Source organism: Coregonus lavaretus, assembly GCF_964263955.1.
Source record: "Coregonus lavaretus genome assembly, chromosome: 2".
Taxonomy (NCBI): Eukaryota; Metazoa; Chordata; class Actinopteri; order Salmoniformes; family Salmonidae; genus Coregonus; species Coregonus lavaretus.
Window position 1 is genome coordinate 70,096,905 of NC_139989.1, and position 16,706 is coordinate 70,113,610.

The 16,706-nt window shown below is 46.8% G+C and overlaps 1 protein-coding gene across 2 annotated transcripts in view; it reads right to left on the reverse strand.

Moving 5' to 3' along the window:
* smg1 (SMG1 nonsense mediated mRNA decay associated PI3K related kinase) overlaps positions 1 to 16,706 on the reverse strand; it is a 97,477-nt gene that overhangs the window by 65,306 nt on the left and 15,465 nt on the right. Inside the window, exons 13-28 of one of the 2 annotated variants that reach the window (XM_084185977.1) lie at positions 14,871 to 15,170; positions 14,248 to 14,334; positions 13,698 to 13,741; positions 10,561 to 10,722; positions 10,069 to 10,187; positions 9,680 to 9,767; positions 9,460 to 9,561; positions 9,002 to 9,142; positions 8,456 to 8,712; positions 7,525 to 7,721; positions 6,928 to 7,089; positions 4,846 to 5,000; positions 1,835 to 1,980; positions 1,361 to 1,696; positions 1,085 to 1,229; positions 333 to 483 (exon numbers count right to left, since the gene is read on the reverse strand). In XM_084185977.1, the coding sequence (XP_084042103.1) occupies positions 333 to 483; positions 1,085 to 1,229; positions 1,361 to 1,696; positions 1,835 to 1,980; positions 4,846 to 5,000; positions 6,928 to 7,089; positions 7,525 to 7,721; positions 8,456 to 8,712; positions 9,002 to 9,142; positions 9,460 to 9,561; positions 9,680 to 9,767; positions 10,069 to 10,187; positions 10,561 to 10,722; positions 13,698 to 13,741; positions 14,248 to 14,334; positions 14,871 to 15,170 (2,592 nt within the window). Of the gene's footprint in view, positions 1 to 332; positions 484 to 1,084; positions 1,230 to 1,360; positions 1,697 to 1,834; positions 1,981 to 4,845; positions 5,001 to 6,927; positions 7,090 to 7,524; positions 7,722 to 8,455; positions 8,713 to 9,001; positions 9,143 to 9,459; positions 9,562 to 9,679; positions 9,768 to 10,068; positions 10,188 to 10,560; positions 10,723 to 13,697; positions 13,742 to 14,203; positions 14,335 to 14,870; positions 15,171 to 16,706 lie in introns of both variants that reach the window. The other variant, XM_084185976.1, reaches the window with a different exon arrangement.

Here is a 16,706-nt window from a genome sequence, read left to right on the forward strand (position 1 = left end):
ACCAACTCCATATTAATACCCATGATTTTGGAATGAGATGTTTGACGAGCAGGTGTCCACATACTTTTGGTCATGTAGTGTACCTCCTGTCCGCTGAGTGTGTTCTCCAGGGCGGAGCAGCAGTGTAACTGCAGGGTGGCGAGGGTGTGTGTGTGTGTGTGTACCTCCTGTCCGCTGAGTGTGTTCTCCAGGGCGGAGCAGCAGTGTAACTGCAGGGTGGCGAGGGTGTGTGTGTGTGTGTGTACCTCCTGTCCGCTGAGTGTGTTCTCCAGGGCGGAGCAGCAGTGTAACTGCAGGGTGGCGAGGGTGTGTGTGTGTGTGTGTGTGTGTACCTCCTGTCCGCTGAGTGTGTTCTCCAGGGCGGAGCAGCAGTGTAACTGCAGGGTGGCGAGGGTGGGCAGGCCGTCAGAGAGGGTGAGGGTGGAGAGGCGGAGGGGACCCAGAGAGATACGACCCGTCTGCTTCAGGTAACGGACCAGGGTACTGCAACACACACAGAAGACATAAGCTATTATCTCTCCTTCCTCCCAGTGTGGTCACTTCCTGTCACCTGATTGGGAAAGGAAATGACTGGTATCACAAAAATGGTAGAAACTCCCACCAGCCCATGTCTCCACCAATACAATGCTTTTAGAGTAGTGGGAAGTAGTGAACGACTGTACACTTCAGGGTAAAGGAGATATTATTATGAGGCACCCATAGTATGTCCCAAATGGCACCCTATTCCCTATATAGTGCACTACTTTTGACCAGGGCCCACAGAGCAGCACAGACAGAACACATAGAAACAGCGGTCAGTCCAACTGAACCCAGCTCAATCTAAATGGAATGTGGAAGACATAATGGAAGATCTCAACGACAGCTGTTTCCTCTGTCTCTCTCTTACAACCCATTGGATGACAAAGTCTGAGGTCCTGCCCCTTTCACCTCCTCCAATGGGTTTTGAGAAGGAACCGAGGAGTATGCAACAGATCTTCCCAATGAAGTGTTCCACAATTCTGCAGGTTTTTGTTCCTACCCAGCACTAATACATTAATACGTGATTCAACAAAAAGTGATCTCCAGGATCCAATGAGAGACTCACTCTGAGTTGGGCATGGCCTTTGGTTCCTGCTCGTGATTGGCCGTTGTCATGGCGGCCACAGCGCTCCGCAGCAGCTGCACCTCGATGGCCTTCTGCAGTTCTGAGGGGTCCGGGCTCAACACTGCCGGGAGGAGACGCTTCAGGTCTATACACACACACACATCATTAAGACACACACACACCTCTAAGGAGTAGACTCAACACTGATAGAGGCAGTCTCATCAGACACACTGTAGTCCTCTCCCTCTCTCCCCCCCATCCCTTCCTCCCTCCTACCTAGTTTGTCCTTGGAGCCAGTAGAGGTGGAGTTGAGCAGGCCGTAGTCGTCTCTCTCCCCAGCCAGGAGCTCCAGCTGAGCACGGCATGCTGGGAAGTCTCCGTCCTCGAAGCAGCTCAGCGCCCGTACGTAGTTGAAGTCTGTCTTCAGGTGCACGCTTGCTGCGACAGGGTTACCAGGGTTCTTCTTGAGGGCGTGCACGCTGGCCTGCCACTCCTGCACTGAGGACCAATCACAGAGGGCCACATAGCACTGGCACGCCTTATTGGCAAGGAGGTTGAGCACCTCGGAGGAACACTCGCTGGACTTGAGGAGAACCGTCTTCCTGCCGTCACCTGAAGGAGGAGGAGAGGAGAGGCGGAAGGACAGGAGGAGAAGAGAGGGGGGGGGAGAAGAGGAGAAGAGGGTACTTGGTTATTATCAGCCAGTGGCTGCGTCTGAAATGTCACCCTATTCCCTGTGTGGCGTCTCACCGTTGCCGGTGTGTTTGGGGCTGGCTGTGTTGGAGCTGTTGGCTCCGGCCAGTTTGAGGAGTGAGCGGTCAAAGCCCTTAATGGAACAGTCCATCCCGGTCACGGCACACAGCTGTTCCTGGTACTCCACTGCAGCCTTCTCAAACCTAGACAGAGAGAGAGACAGGTATGGGTTACTATATGGTCTTGACAGAGAGGTATGGGTTATTATATGGTCTTTACAGACAGAGGTATGGGTTACTATATGGTCTTTACAGACAGAGGTATGGGTTATTATATGGTCTTGACAGAGAGCGGTATGGGTTATTATATGGTCTTGACAGAGAGCGGTATGGGTTATTATATGGTCTTGACATATCAATCAACAGCATCTACGGACAACACAGAGGCGTGTGCTACCTACTTATTGACTACATTTAAAGTGGCAATCAACAGTTGAAACAATAAAGCGTCCTCACTGCCCCGTTTCGGTAAAAAGCTGAGGGATGGGGCTGGAGAAATGTAACCACTCAAATTCAGCTTTGGATGCAAGGGCTGACCATCCATGAAATTATATAGAGCAACATTCTAGTCGTAATCATCCATTACATTCTAGAGCAACATTCTAGTCGTAACCATCCATGCCATTCTAGAGCAACATTCTAGTAACCATCCATGCCATTATAGAGCAACATTCTAGTCGTAATCATCCATGACATCATAGAGCAACATTCTAGTTGTAATCATGCATGACATTCTAGAGCAACATTCTAGTTGTAACCATCCATGCCATCATAGAGCAACATTCTAGTTGTAACCATCCATGCCATTATAGAGCAACATTCTAGTCGTAACCATCCATGACATTCTAGAGCAACATTCTAGTTGTAACCATCCATGACATTACAGAGCAACATTCTAGTTGTAATCATCCATGACATCATAGAGCAACATTCTAGTTGTAACCATCCATGCCATTATAGAGCAACATTCTAGTTGTAATCATCCATGACATCATAGAGCAACATTCTAGTTGTAACCATCCATGCCATTATAGAGCAACATTCTAGTCGTAACCATCCATGACATTCTAGAGCAACATTCTAGTCGTAACCATCCATGGCATTATAGAGCAACATTCTAGTTGTAATCATCCATGACATTATATAGAGCAACATTCTAGTTGTAATCATCCATGACATTATAGAGAGCAACATTCTGGTTGTAACCATCCATGACATATAGAGCAACATTCTAGTTGTAATCATCCATTACATTATATAGAGCAACATTCTAGTTGTACTCATCCATGACATTATATAGAGCAACATTCTAGTTGTACTCATCCATGACATTATATAGAGCAACATTCTAGTTGTACTCATCCATGACATTATATAGAGCAACATTCGAGTTGTAATCATCCATTACATTATATAGAGCAACATTCTAGTTGTAATCATCCATTACATTATATAGAGCAACATTCTAGTTGTACTCATCCATGACATTATATAGAGCAACATTCTAGTTGTAATCATGCATGACATTCTAGAGCAACATTCTAGTTGTAACCATCCATGCCATTATAGAGCAACATTCTAGTCGTAACCATCCATGACATTATAGAGCAACATTCTAGTTGTAACCATCCATGCCATTATAGAGCAACATTCTAGTCGTAACCATCCATGACATCATAGAGCAACATTCTAGTTGTAATCATGCATGACATTCTAGAGCAACATTCTAGTTGTAACCATCCATGCCATTATAGAGCAACATTCTAGTCGTAACCATCCATGACATTCTAGAGCAACATTCTAGTCGTAATCATCCATGACATTATATAGAGCAACATTCTAGTTGTAATCATCCATGACATTATAGAGAGCAACATTCTGGTTGTAACCATCCATGCCATTATAGAGCAACATTCTAGTTGTAACCATCCATGACATTATAGAGCAACATTCTAGTCGTAATCATCCATGACATTATATAGAGCAACATTCTAGTTGTAATCATCCATGACATTATAAAGAGCAACATTCTGGTTGTAACCATCCATGACATATAGAGCAATATTCTAGTTGTAATCATCCATTACATTATATAGAGCAACATTCTAGTTGTACTCATCCATGACATTATATAGAGCAACATTCTAGTTGTAATCATCCATGACATTATAGAGCAACATTCTAGTAGTAATCATCCATGACATCATAGAGCAACACTAGTTCTAATCATCCATGACATTATATAGAGCAACACTAGTTGTAATCATCCATGACATCATAGAGCAACATTCTAGTTGTAATCATCCATGAATTATATAGAGCAACATTCTAGTTGTAATCATCCATGAATTATATAGAGCAACATTCTAGTAGTAATCATCCATGACATCATAGAGCAACACTAGTTCTAATCATCCATGACATTATATAGAGCAACACTAGTTGTAATCATCCATGACATCATAGAGCAACATTCTAGTTGTAATCATCCATGAATTATATAGAGCAACATTCTAGTTGTAATCATCCATGACATTATATAGAGCAACATTCTAGTTGTAATCATCCATGACATTATAGAGCAACATTCTAGTAGTAATCATCCATGAATTATATAGAGCAACATTCTAGTAGTAATCATCCATGACATCATAGAGCAACACTAGTTCTAATCATCCATGACATTATATAGAGCAACACTAGTTGTAATCATCCATGACATCATAGAGCAACATTCTAGTTGTAATCATCCATGAATTATATAGAGCAACATTCTAGTTGTAACCATGGTGAAGCTATATAGTGTTTGTTTACATTTACTTTGTTTCAAAACATTTGTGTAAAACAAGCTTATATTTTGGGTTCTGATGGGGTACGGCAGGAGGAATTACGCTCATGAGGCATTTATAAGTCATATTCTTTAAGAATTGCCCCTTTAAGATGCTAAGCTTGGTTTGAAACCCAAGAGTGGCCTCCACTTTCACACACACACAGGGATGTTTTCCTTACCGGCCCTCAGCCTGTAGTGCCACAGAGCTGACCCAAGCCAGACTCTTGCCAGTGTTGGTGAGACTCCAGGCAGCTAAACCCTGGATAGCCTCAGGACAGTGAAGTTCACACAGAGCCTCCACCAGCATCACCAGAGGAGCCTCCAACTCTGGACCCTACAGAGAGGAGACATGGGGGGGGTCAGTTACAGGTGACCAGAAGAGATCTGGACCCTACAGAGAGGAGACATGGGGGGGGGGGGGGGGGGGGGGGTCAGTTACAGGTGACCAGAAGAGACCTGAACCCTACAGAGAGGAGACATGGGGTGGGGGGGTCAGTTACAGGTGACCAGAAGAGACCTGAACCCTACAGAGAGGAGACATGGGGGGGGGGTCAGTTACAGGTGACCAGAAGAGATCTGGACCCTACAGAGAGGAGACATGGGGGGGGGGGTCAGTTACAGGTGACCAGAAGAGATCTGGACCCTACAGAGAGGAGACATGGGAGGGGGGGGGGGGGGGTCAGTTACAGGTGACCATAAGAGATCTGGACCCTACAGAGAGGAGACCTGGGAGGGGTCAGTTACAGGTGACCAGGAGAGATCTGGACCCTACAGAGAGGAGACATGGGGGGTCAGTTACAGGTGACTAGAAGAGATCTGGACCCTACAGAGAGGAGACATGGGGGGTCAGTTACAGGTGACCAGAAGAGATCTGGACCCTACAGAGAGGAGACATGGGAGGGGTCAGTTACAGGTGACCAGGAGAGACCTGGACCCTACAGAGAGGAGACCTGGGAGGGGTCAGTTACAGGTGACCAGGAGAGATCTGGACCCTACAGAGAGGAGACATGGGGGGTCAGTTACAGGTGACCAGAAGAGATCTGGACCCTACAGAGAGGAGACATGGGGGGTCAGTTACAGGTGACCAGAAGAGATCTGGACCCTACAGAGAGGAGACATGGGAGGGGTCAGTTACAGGTGACCAGGAGAGATCTGGACCCTACAGAGAGGAGACATGGGGGGGTCAGTTACAGGTGACCAGAAGAGATCTGGACCCTACAGAGAGGAGACATGGGGTGGGGGGGGGGTCAGTTACAGGTGACCAGAAGAGATCTGAACCCTACAGAGAGGAGACATGGGGTGGGGGGGGTCAGTTACAGGTGACCAGAAGAGATCTGAACCCTACAGAGAGGAGACATGGGGTGGGGGGGGTCAGTTACAGGTGACCAGAAGAGATCTGGACCCTACAGAGAGGAGACATGGGGGGGGTCAGTTACAGGTGACCAGAAGAGATCTGGACCCTACAGAGAGGAGACATGGGGTGGGGGGGGTCAGTTACAGGTGACCAGAAGAGATCTGGACCCTACAGAGAGGAGACATGGGGGGGTCAGTTACAGGTGACCAGAAGAGATCTGGACCCTACAGAGAGGAGACATGGGGGGGTCAGTTACAGGTGACCAGAAGAGATCTGGACCCTACAGAGAGGAGACATGGGGTGGGGGGGGGGGGGTCAGTTACAGGTGACCAGAAGAGATCTGGACCCTACAGAGAGGAGACATGGGGGGGTCAGTTACAGGTGACCAGAAGAGATCTGGACCCTACAGAGAGGAGACATGGGGGGGGGGGGGGGTCAGTTACAGGTGACCAGAAGAGATCTGGACCCTACAGAGAGGAGACATGGGGGGTCAGTTACAGGTGACCAGGAGAGATCTGGACCCTACAGAGAGGAGACATGGGGGGTCAGTTACAGGTGACCAGGAGAGATCTGGACCCTACAGAGAGGAGACATGGGGGGTTAAGTTACAGGTGACCAGAAGAGACCTGAACCCTACAGAGAGGAGACATGGGGTGGGGGGTGGGGTCAGTTACAGGTGACCAGAAGAGACCTGGACCCTACAGAGAGGAGACATGGGGGGGTCAGTTACAGGTGATGTATTTAGCAACTTCAGGTAAAGGGGTCATGGGTTGAAAACGACTGTTGAACCGGGTGATGCTGAGTGTGTTTCTCTGTATGGTCAAGTACACTTGGTGAAGTTGGGGCTCTGGTCAAAGGTAGTGCACTATATAGGGATTAGGACTGTGTGTGTTCTTCCTCCTGTTACCGGAGTGCTGCTGTTCTTGATCTCAGTGAGCAGGTCGAAGCCGTGGCGGACGGTGACTGCTGGTTGGCCGGACAGAAGCCCCACCCTCATCAGGGCCAGGCGGATACGAGTCAGCCAATCCTGGCAGGTCTGACGGTTGGTATAGAAGAATGTTCTGATACCCTGGATACGGAGGGAGGGAGGGAGAGAGAGAGAAAAGAGGGGGAGGGAGAGAGAGATAGTTAACATAAGGAGCTGGGGGGGCACTTGGGGCTGTGTGTGTGTGTGTCTTTGGCGGTGTGGTCAGTCAGTTGGCACAGCCCTCGTAAGAGCTGTACATCAGTTTCTCCGGGTGTAGGTGTGGGTGTCAAAATCAAATCACATTTGATTGGTCGCATACACATTTTCTTTTTTTGTCATTTAGCAGACGCTCTTATCCAGAGCGACTTACAGGAGAAATTAGGGTTAAGTGCCTTGCTCAAGGGCACATCGACAGATTTTTCACCTAGTTGGCTCGGGGATTAGAACCAGCGACCTTTCGGTTACTGGCACAACGCTCTTAACCACTAAGCTACCTGCCGCCACATATTTATCAGATGCTATTGCGTGCGTGTGCACCTTGGGCGGTGCGGTCAGAGCGTTGGCACAGCCCTCGTAGGCGTTGTACATCAGTTTCTCCAGGTTTTCCAGGAACTGCAAGAGCAGTGCCAGACGCAGCTGGTTGCTATGGTGACCGTCGTCCGTGTCGCCGGCGCTCCATTGGCTAAGCTCCTGTTCCGTGTTCATACTGTGGGCCGCCAGGCTGCGGATCATACCTGGAGAGAGGGAGGGAGGAGAGAGCAAAGAATATGTTCTTGAAAGAGGCAACATGTACATCCAAAATGTGTATAGGCTTGGATAGGATTGGCTTGATAGGATAGGCTTGGATAGGATTGTATTGGCTTGGATAGGATTGTATTGGCTTGGATAGGATTGTATTGGCTTGGATAGGATAGGCTTGGATAGGTTAGGATAGACTTGGATAGGCTTGGCTTGGCTTGGATAGGATTGGCTTGGCTTGGATAGGATTGGCTTGGATAGGATAGGATTGGCTAGGCTTGGATAGGCGCTTAATATACATTAAAATTACTACAACCAAATGGAAACTGTGTAGAAATGATGGACCTATATTCATTCAGTTTCTTGACTGTCCAGCTCGCTAATAGACTGATCACCGACACGAAAGCTAGACAGTCAGGGAGCATTGAAAAAGGAAATATAACCCATTTTCAGAGCAGTCCTGCGGACCTTGCTGAATACTGAATGCGGCCAACGGGGCAAAATTAGTTTGACACCCCTGGTTTAAGACACTAAATTGCAGGTTCAGTTACAGGGGTTCAGCTACAGGGGTTCAGTTACAGAACGAACCCCCCCCCCCCCCACTCCAGGCCTCCCCCACCTTATCAGCAACACCATGTTAAAAAACATCATGGGGAAAACCCTGGACTGAGTGTTTTTGTGAGTTTTAGTGAGTGAACGTGTGTTTTGGTGCCTGCGTAACAGCCCTTACCCTCTATGGTCTGGAAGGTGTCCTGTGCCCGTCCCAGTGGCGTGCGGAGTTTAGATAACACGGTGAACTGAGCTGCCTCCCACACCGCCCACTGCCACAGCACCGCCTCCGTCTTCAGCAGACCCCGTGGTACACACACACTCACACCCGGGCCGGAGCCACACACACCCCCTTCACCACCTGATGAGCCACCACCACCCTCGCGCTTCTCCAGACGCTGACAGCTGTGGTACAGACGCTCCAGCCACGGCTCTTTACTGTAGGGAGAGACACACAGGTTAACAGATAAACACACACGTTAGCAGATTACACATTTACATTGTCATTTAGCAGACGCTCTTATCCTGAGTGACTTACAGTAGTGACCGCATACATTTTCATACCCCCCTCCCCCCATACTGGTAACCCGTGGGAATCGAACCCAACCCACAACCCTGCCGTTGCAAGCACCACGCTCTACCAACTGAGCCGCACGGGACCCACGTTAGCAGATGACACACAGGTCAGCAGAACGAACCCCCCCCCACACACACACACAGAGCATACCCTCCACGATGCAGGCTGCCGTACAGAATGAAGCTGATGAGGTCACTGAAGTCCTGAGGGTGAAAGGTGCTGCTGGGGGGGTGGTTCATGTGGCGACGGACCACCAAGGAGATCTCCTCTATCTCTGGGTGGCTGTGGTTACTGTAGGGACACAGACATTAAGGTCACTGTAGGGACACAGACATTAAGGTCACTGTAGGGACACAGACATTAAGGTCACTGTAGGGACACAGACATTAAGGTCACTGTAGGGACACAGACATTAAGGTTACTGTAGGGACACAGACATTAAGGTCACTGTAGGGACACAGACATTAAGGTCACTGTAGGGACACAGACATTAAGGTCACTGTAGGGACACAGACATTAATAAAGGTTACTGATAGAGTCTCTGCCTTAGAGGAGTCCCAGTCAGTCACTGAGGAAAGAGGAGGGTGTTCGGTGTGTTGTGTGCTGACCTGAGCGTCACGTCCAGAGGGATTGTCCTCAGCAGCTTGCCGTACGCCTGCCTCACCCTCACCGCAGAGTGCACCAGCTGGACACGACACACATCCACACACCTGGGAGGCACAGGACAGAGACAACATTACACACACACACCCGTTTGGGTTTATTCTTTTCTGTATAAGGGGTTGTTTTGAGGTGGAGGTGTGTGCATGTGTTGCAGGTGTGTGTTACCTCTGCAGCAGCTCTGTGTTGAGTGAGGAGGAGAGGACTTGTAGGCTGTTGCAGGTCTGGAGGCAGATTACTGGGTCCTCATTCAGGGCTGCAGACCGACAGAGAACACACACACACTGCAGGAATCAGGAAAAATTAAAACCGGTTTTCCCAAAAATCCTGTTTGGAAGATTCCCAGAATCAAGCAGAATTTAGCAACCCTTTCTATAGTTAAACAGTATTTACCGTTGTGGAGCAGACCCTTTCTATAGTTAAACAGTATTTACCGTTGTGGAGCAGACCCTTTCTATAGTTAAACAGTATTTACCGTTGTGGAGCAGACCCTTTCTATAGTTAAACAGTATTTACCGTTGTGGAGCAGACCCTTTCTATAGTTAAACAGTAGTTACCGTTGTGGAGCAGACCCTTGCAGAACTTGTGGAAGGAGGGCAGGGAGAAGAGAGGGGTGTAGGTATCAGACTTCTTCATCATCAGACACATCTCCAGAGACCACGTCAACAACAGCTTCCTGTTTGTAGCAGACACACACACAAACTAGGTTAGGTTATCGTTCAACTACACCTGTGTGTGTGTGTAATGTATAGTGTGTGTGTGTGTGTGTGTGTGTAATGTATAGTGTGTGTGTGTAATGTATAGTGTGTGTGTGTGTGTGTGTAATGTATAGTGTGTGTGTGTAATGTATAGTGTGTGTGTGTGTGTGTGTAATGTATAGTGTGTGTAATGTATAGTGTGTGTGTGTGTGTAATGTATAGTGTGTAATGTATAGTGTGTGTGTGTAATGTATAGTGTGTGTGTGTGTGTGTGTAATGTATAGTGTGTGTAATGTATAGTGTGTGTGTGTGTGTAATGTATAGTGTGTAATGTATAGTGTGTGTGTGTACCTGGCCTCAGTGTAGAGGTGCTCCTTCCTCAGCAGGGTCCCCAGCAGGGACAACAGAGTGCTGAAGTGTTTCCTGGTTGCCGTGGTTACCGTGCTGATGACCGCGCCGTCAAAGAGAGAGGGGGAGGAGGAGGACAGGCTGGACGAGATGAAGTGATCATGTCTGAAGAACAGAGGGAGGGAGAGAGACGGCGAGAGAGGGAGAGACGGCGAGAGAGGGAGAGACGGCGAGAGAGAGGATTGAAAGAAAATACAAATTAGAATGTGGTGAACTATGTTTAAAAAAAGGAAGGATCAAAGTTGTATTAACATGTGTTAGTTACCTAGTAGTGTGAGTATAGGGTATATAACAGTGTATTGTCCAGCAGGGTGGTAGTGTGTGTTAGTTACCTGGTACAGTGTGAGTATAGGGTATATAACAGTGTATTGTACAGCAGGGTGGTAGTGTGTGTTAGTTACCTGGTACAGTGTGAGTATAGGGTATATAACAGTGTATTGTACAGCAGGGTGGTAGTGTGTGTTAGTTACCTGGTGCAGTGTGAGTATAGGGTATATAACAGTGTATTGTACAGCAGGGTGGTAGTGTGTGTTAGTTACCTGGTACAGTGTGAGTATAGGGTATATAACAGTGTATTGTACAGCAGGGTGGTAGTGTGTGTTAGTTACCTGGTGCAGTGTGAGTATAGGGTATATAACAGTGTATTGTACAGCAGGGTGGTAGTGTGTGTTAGTTACCTGGTACAGTGTGAGTATAGGGTATATAACAGTGTATTGTACAGCAGGGTGGTAGTGTGTTAGTTACCTGGTACAGTGTGAGTATAGGGTATATAACAGTGTATTGTACAGCAGGGTGGTAGTGTGTGTTAGTTACCTGGTACAGTGTGAGTATAGGGTATATAACAGTGTATTGTACAGCAGGGTGGTAGTGTGTGTTAGTTACCTGGTACAGTGTGAGTATAGGGTATATAACAGTGTATTGTACAGCAGGGTGGTAGTGTGTGTTAGTTACCTGGTGCAGTGTGAGTATAGGGTATATAACAGTGTATTGTACAGCAGGGTGGTAGTGTGTGTTAGTTACCTGGTACAGTGTGAGTATAGGGTATATAACAGTGTATTGTACAGCAGGGTGGTAGTGTGTGTTAGTTACCTGGTGCAGTGTGAGTATAGGGTATATAACAGTGTATTGTACAGCAGGGTGGTAGTGTGTTAGTTACCTGGTGCAGTGTGAGTATAGGGTATATAACAGTGTATTGTACAGCAGGGTGGTAGTGTGTGTTAGTTACCTGGTGCAGTGTGAGTATAGGGTATATAACAGTGTATTGTACAGCAGGGTGGTAGTGTGTGTTAGTTACCTGGTGCAGTGTGAGTATAGGGTATATAACAGTGTATTGTACAGCAGGGTGGTAGTGTGTGTTAGTTACCTGGTACAGTGTGAGTATAGGGTATATAACAGTGTATTGTACAGCAGGGTGGTAGTGTGTGTTAGTTACCTGGTGCAGTGTGAGTATAGGGTATATAACAGTGTATTGTACAGCAGGGTGGTAGTGTGTGTTAGTTACCTGGTACAGTGTGAGTATAGGGTATATAACAGTGTATTGTACAGCAGGGTGGTAGTGTGTGTTAGTTACCTGGTGCAGTGTGAGTATAGGGTATATAACAGTGTATTGTACAGCAGGATGGTAGTGTGTGTTAGTTACCTGGTGCAGTGTGAGTATAGGGTATATAACAGTGTATTGTACAGCAGGGTGGTAGTGTGTTAGTTACCTGGTGCAGTGTGAGTATAGGGTATATAACAGTGTATTGTACAGCAGGGTGGTAGTGTGTGTTAGTTACCTGGTGCAGTGTGAGTATAGGGTATATAACAGTGTATTGTACAGCAGGGTGGTAGTGTGTGTTAGTTACCTGGTACAGTGTGAGTATAGGGTATATAACAGTGTATTGTACAGCAGGGTGGTAGTGTGTTAGTTACCTGGTGCAGTGTGAGTATAGGGTATATAACAGTGTATTGTACAGCAGGGTGGTAGTGTGTGTTAGTTACCTGGTGCAGTGTGAGTATAGGGTATATAACAGTGTATTGTACAGCAGGGTGGTTGTGCGTGTTAGTTACCTGGTGCAGTGTGAGTATAGGGTATATAACAGTGTATTGTACAGCAGGGTGGTAGTGTGTGTTAGTTACCTGGTGCAGTGTGAGTATAGGGTATATAACAGTGTATTGTACAGCAGGGTGGTAGTGTGTGTTAGTTACCTGGTACAGTGTGAGTATAGGGTATATAACAGTGTATTGTACAGCAGGGTGGTAGTGTGTTAGTTACCTGGTACAGTGTGAGTATAGGGTATATAACAGTGTATTGTACAGCAGGGTGGTAGTGTGTTAGTTACCTGGTGCAGTGTGAGTATAGGGTATATAACAGTGTATTGTACAGCAGGGTGGTAGTGTGTGTTAGTTACCTGGTGCAGTGTGAGTATAGGGTATATAACAGTGTATTGTACAGCAGGGTGGTAGTGTGTGTTAGTTACCTGGTACAGTGTGAGTATAGGGTATATAACAGTGTATTGTACAGCAGGGTGGTAGTGTGTGTTAGTTACCTGGTACAGTGTGAGTATAGGGTATATAACAGTGTATTGTACAGCAGGGTGGTAGTGTGTGTTAGTTACCTGGTACAGTGTGAGTATAGGGTATATAACAGTGTATTGTACAGCAGGGTGGTAGTGTGTGTTAGTTACCTGGTACAGTGTGAGTATAGGGTATATAACAGTGTATTGTACAGCAGGGTGGTAGTGTGTGTTAGTTACCTGGTGCAGTGTGAGTATAGGGTATATAACAGTGTATTGTACAGCAGGGTGGTAGTGTGTGTTAGTTACCTGGTACAGTGTGAGTATAGGGTATATAACAGTGTATTGTACAGCAGGGTGGTAGTGTGTGTTAGTTACCTGGTGCAGTGTGAGTATAGGGTATATAACAGTGTATTGTACAGCAGGGTGGTAGTGTGTGTTAGTTACCTGGTGCAGTGTGAGTATAGGGTATATAACAGTGTATTGTACAGCAGGGTGGTAGTGTGTGTTAGTTACCTGGTGCAGTGTGAGTATAGGGTATATAACAGTGTATTGTACAGCAGGGTGGTTGTGCGTGTTAGTTACCTGGTACAGTGTGAGTATAGGGTATATAACACAGCATATTGTACAGCAGGGTGGTAGTGTGTGTTAGTTACCTGGTGCAGTGTGAGTATAGGGTATATAACAGTGTATTGTACAGCAGGGTGGTAGTGTGTGTTAGTTACCTGGTGCAGTGTGAGTATAGGGTATATAACAGTGTATTGTACAGCAGGGTGGTTGTGCGTGTTAGTTACCTGGTACAGTGTGAGTATAGGGTATATAACACAGCATATTGTACAGCAGGGTGGTAGTGTGTGTTAGTTACCTGGTACAGTATTGTACAGCAGGGTGGTTGTGCGTGTTAGTTACCTGGTACAGTGTGAGTATAGGGTATATAACAGTGTATTGTACAGCAGGGTGGTAGTGTGTGTTAGTTACCTGGTACAGTATGAGTATAGGGTATATAACAGTGTATTGTACAGCAGGGTGGTAGTGTGTGTTAGTTACCTGGTACAGTATTGTACAGCAGGGTGGTTGTGCGTGTTAGTTACCTGGTACAGTGTGAGTATAGGGTATATAACACAGCATATTGTACAGCAGGGTGGTAGACGGCCAGGTCAGAGTGGACCAACATCAGGTTCTGACTCAACAACGCAAACACCGTCGGAGACAGAGCCCACATCTACAGAGACAGAGCGAGAGACAGAGCGAGAGACAGAGCGAGAGCGACAGAGCGAGAGCGACAGAGCGAGAGCGACAGAGCGAGAGCGAGCGAGAGAGAGCGAGAGGGGCAGAGCAGAGGTACATTTTAAGGTCAGTTCAGTTCATGTTACTTGGTGTTGCTGATGGTGGTGCAGTGGGTGTGTTAGGTAACATACCCCTATGAGTGAGTTCTTGGTGTTTTGGCCGGAGCTGCAGTGTGTGTGTGTGTGTGTTTCGTAACCCTACATACCCCTATGAGTAAGTTCTTGGTGTTTTGGCCGGAGCTGCAGTGTGTGTGTGTGTGTGTGTGTGTGTGTGTGTGTGTGTTTCGTAACCCTACATACCCCTATGAGTAAGTTCTTGGTGTTTTGGCCGGAGCTGCAGTGTGTGTGTGTGTGTGTTTCGTAACCCTACATACCCCTATGAGTAAGTTCTTGGTGTTTTGGCCGGAGCTGCAGTGTGTGTGTGTGTGTGTGTGTGTGTGTGTGTGTGTGTGTGTTTCGTAACCCTACATACCCCTATGAGTGAGTTCTTGGTGTTGCCGATGGTGGTGAGGGCTGACAGGTTGAAGATGAGGGTGAACTCTGCCCTCTCAGGGGTGAGGGTGAGGGGGGTGAAGACAGGGTGCTGGATGCCGGGAAAGGCTGTTGGGGTCGGGGAGGGGGTACCAGGGGTTGGGGGGAGGTCCAGGGGGGCCAGCAGACTGGACAGGGCACAGGCCATCTCTCCCAGAACCAGTTTATAAGCTGCTTCCAGAATGGGAATGTTCTTTAGGCTCAAAACGGACTGGTACACACCCAGGGCTGCTGACATCACCTGGAGAGAAAGAGAGAGATAGAGAGCAGAGGGGATCAGTGAAGACACATGGATACAGACACAGAGAGACAGCCGGACACACCCAGTAAAAACATGTCTTAACAGTTTCCATTCAACCTTTGATTGGTTTTGTTTTCAATAGAATTGTCATGCTAACAGGATTATAGAAAGCCGCAAACACACAGAAACACACCTTCCACCTAACCCTCAGACACAGAAACACACCTTCCACCTAACCCTCAGACAGAGAAACACACCTTCCACCTAACCCTAACAGACAGAGAAACACCTTCCACCTAACCCTAACAGACAGAGAAACACCTTCCACCTAACCCTAACAGACAGAGAAACACCTTCCACCTCAGGCTGTGGCGGTCATGAAATGTCAGCTGCATACAAGCCGCTGATGCGCACCTTTGGAACATCTATATTTAAAAAAGTTTAATAAAATCAATTTAATAATAACCATCACAATAAATCCATTATTTATTTTAGGCGGGTCTAAAGAACATTTATTTCAGAAGAACAGAATATGAGTTGGTCTACTGTATGTTACCTGGCTATGCTCCATGCCGTAGGCTTGTTCATTTAGCAGACAAGATATGCTTATAAATCCCGTGCCATTATTTTATATTATAATGATTTCATAGTTAGAAGAATAACTGAACTTGGCTGAATAATATAGAAAGGATATTTTTCACATTCCAGAGTGAGTGCTCATATGAAGTGGCTATGTTGAGCGTAAAAGTGATCACTTGAAACAGGTACTATACGCTACATTTAGAGTTATTTGGCAACTTTAGTTGTGAATGATACAAACATTAGAATGTCTTAGAATTCAAAACACATATGGGCTGCACGATGCGACTAGACTATTGAAACACATGCATAAGCTCTAATATGCATATGTGTTTTGAATTAATCGTCACCTTAGAAAGCGCTATCCATTTAGCTGTGTTAGGTTTTGAAGCAACATCCACAACGACCATGTTTTCCACTCAGTTTCAACCTGCTGTTGAACTTCTTTCTTCAAATGGATCAATCACAGTGATGTGAGTTTTAAAAAGCACGATACTGTTTTGATAAGCATTTGATGTGATTTCCATTGCATTTGCCTTGACGTCAGAGTGGTTAGAGAGACAACAGAGACCTGAGGACGAGGCCAGTAGGACCTGATGGCAGTTAGAAAGTTGGGCACTATCAAAGCACATAAGAGGAGATTACCGTGACTCAACAGTCACGTGGTATTTTACTGCGGTCATGACTGCCGGTGTGGCGGTAACCGGTCACCGCAACAGCCCTACCTCCACCTAACCCTAACAGAAACTGATAGAACTTCCACGTAACCCTAACAGAAACAACTTCCCCCTAACAGATACAGCTTCCACATAACCCTAACAGAAACACACCTTACGTTACATTCTCCCAATCTGAATCGGAGGCTCTTCCCATTTCAATTAGGTGGTTTCAAGCACCCACAAATGTACACCTCTATAAACCTGGTCACACACACACACTCACTCTAGGGGGGCGAAC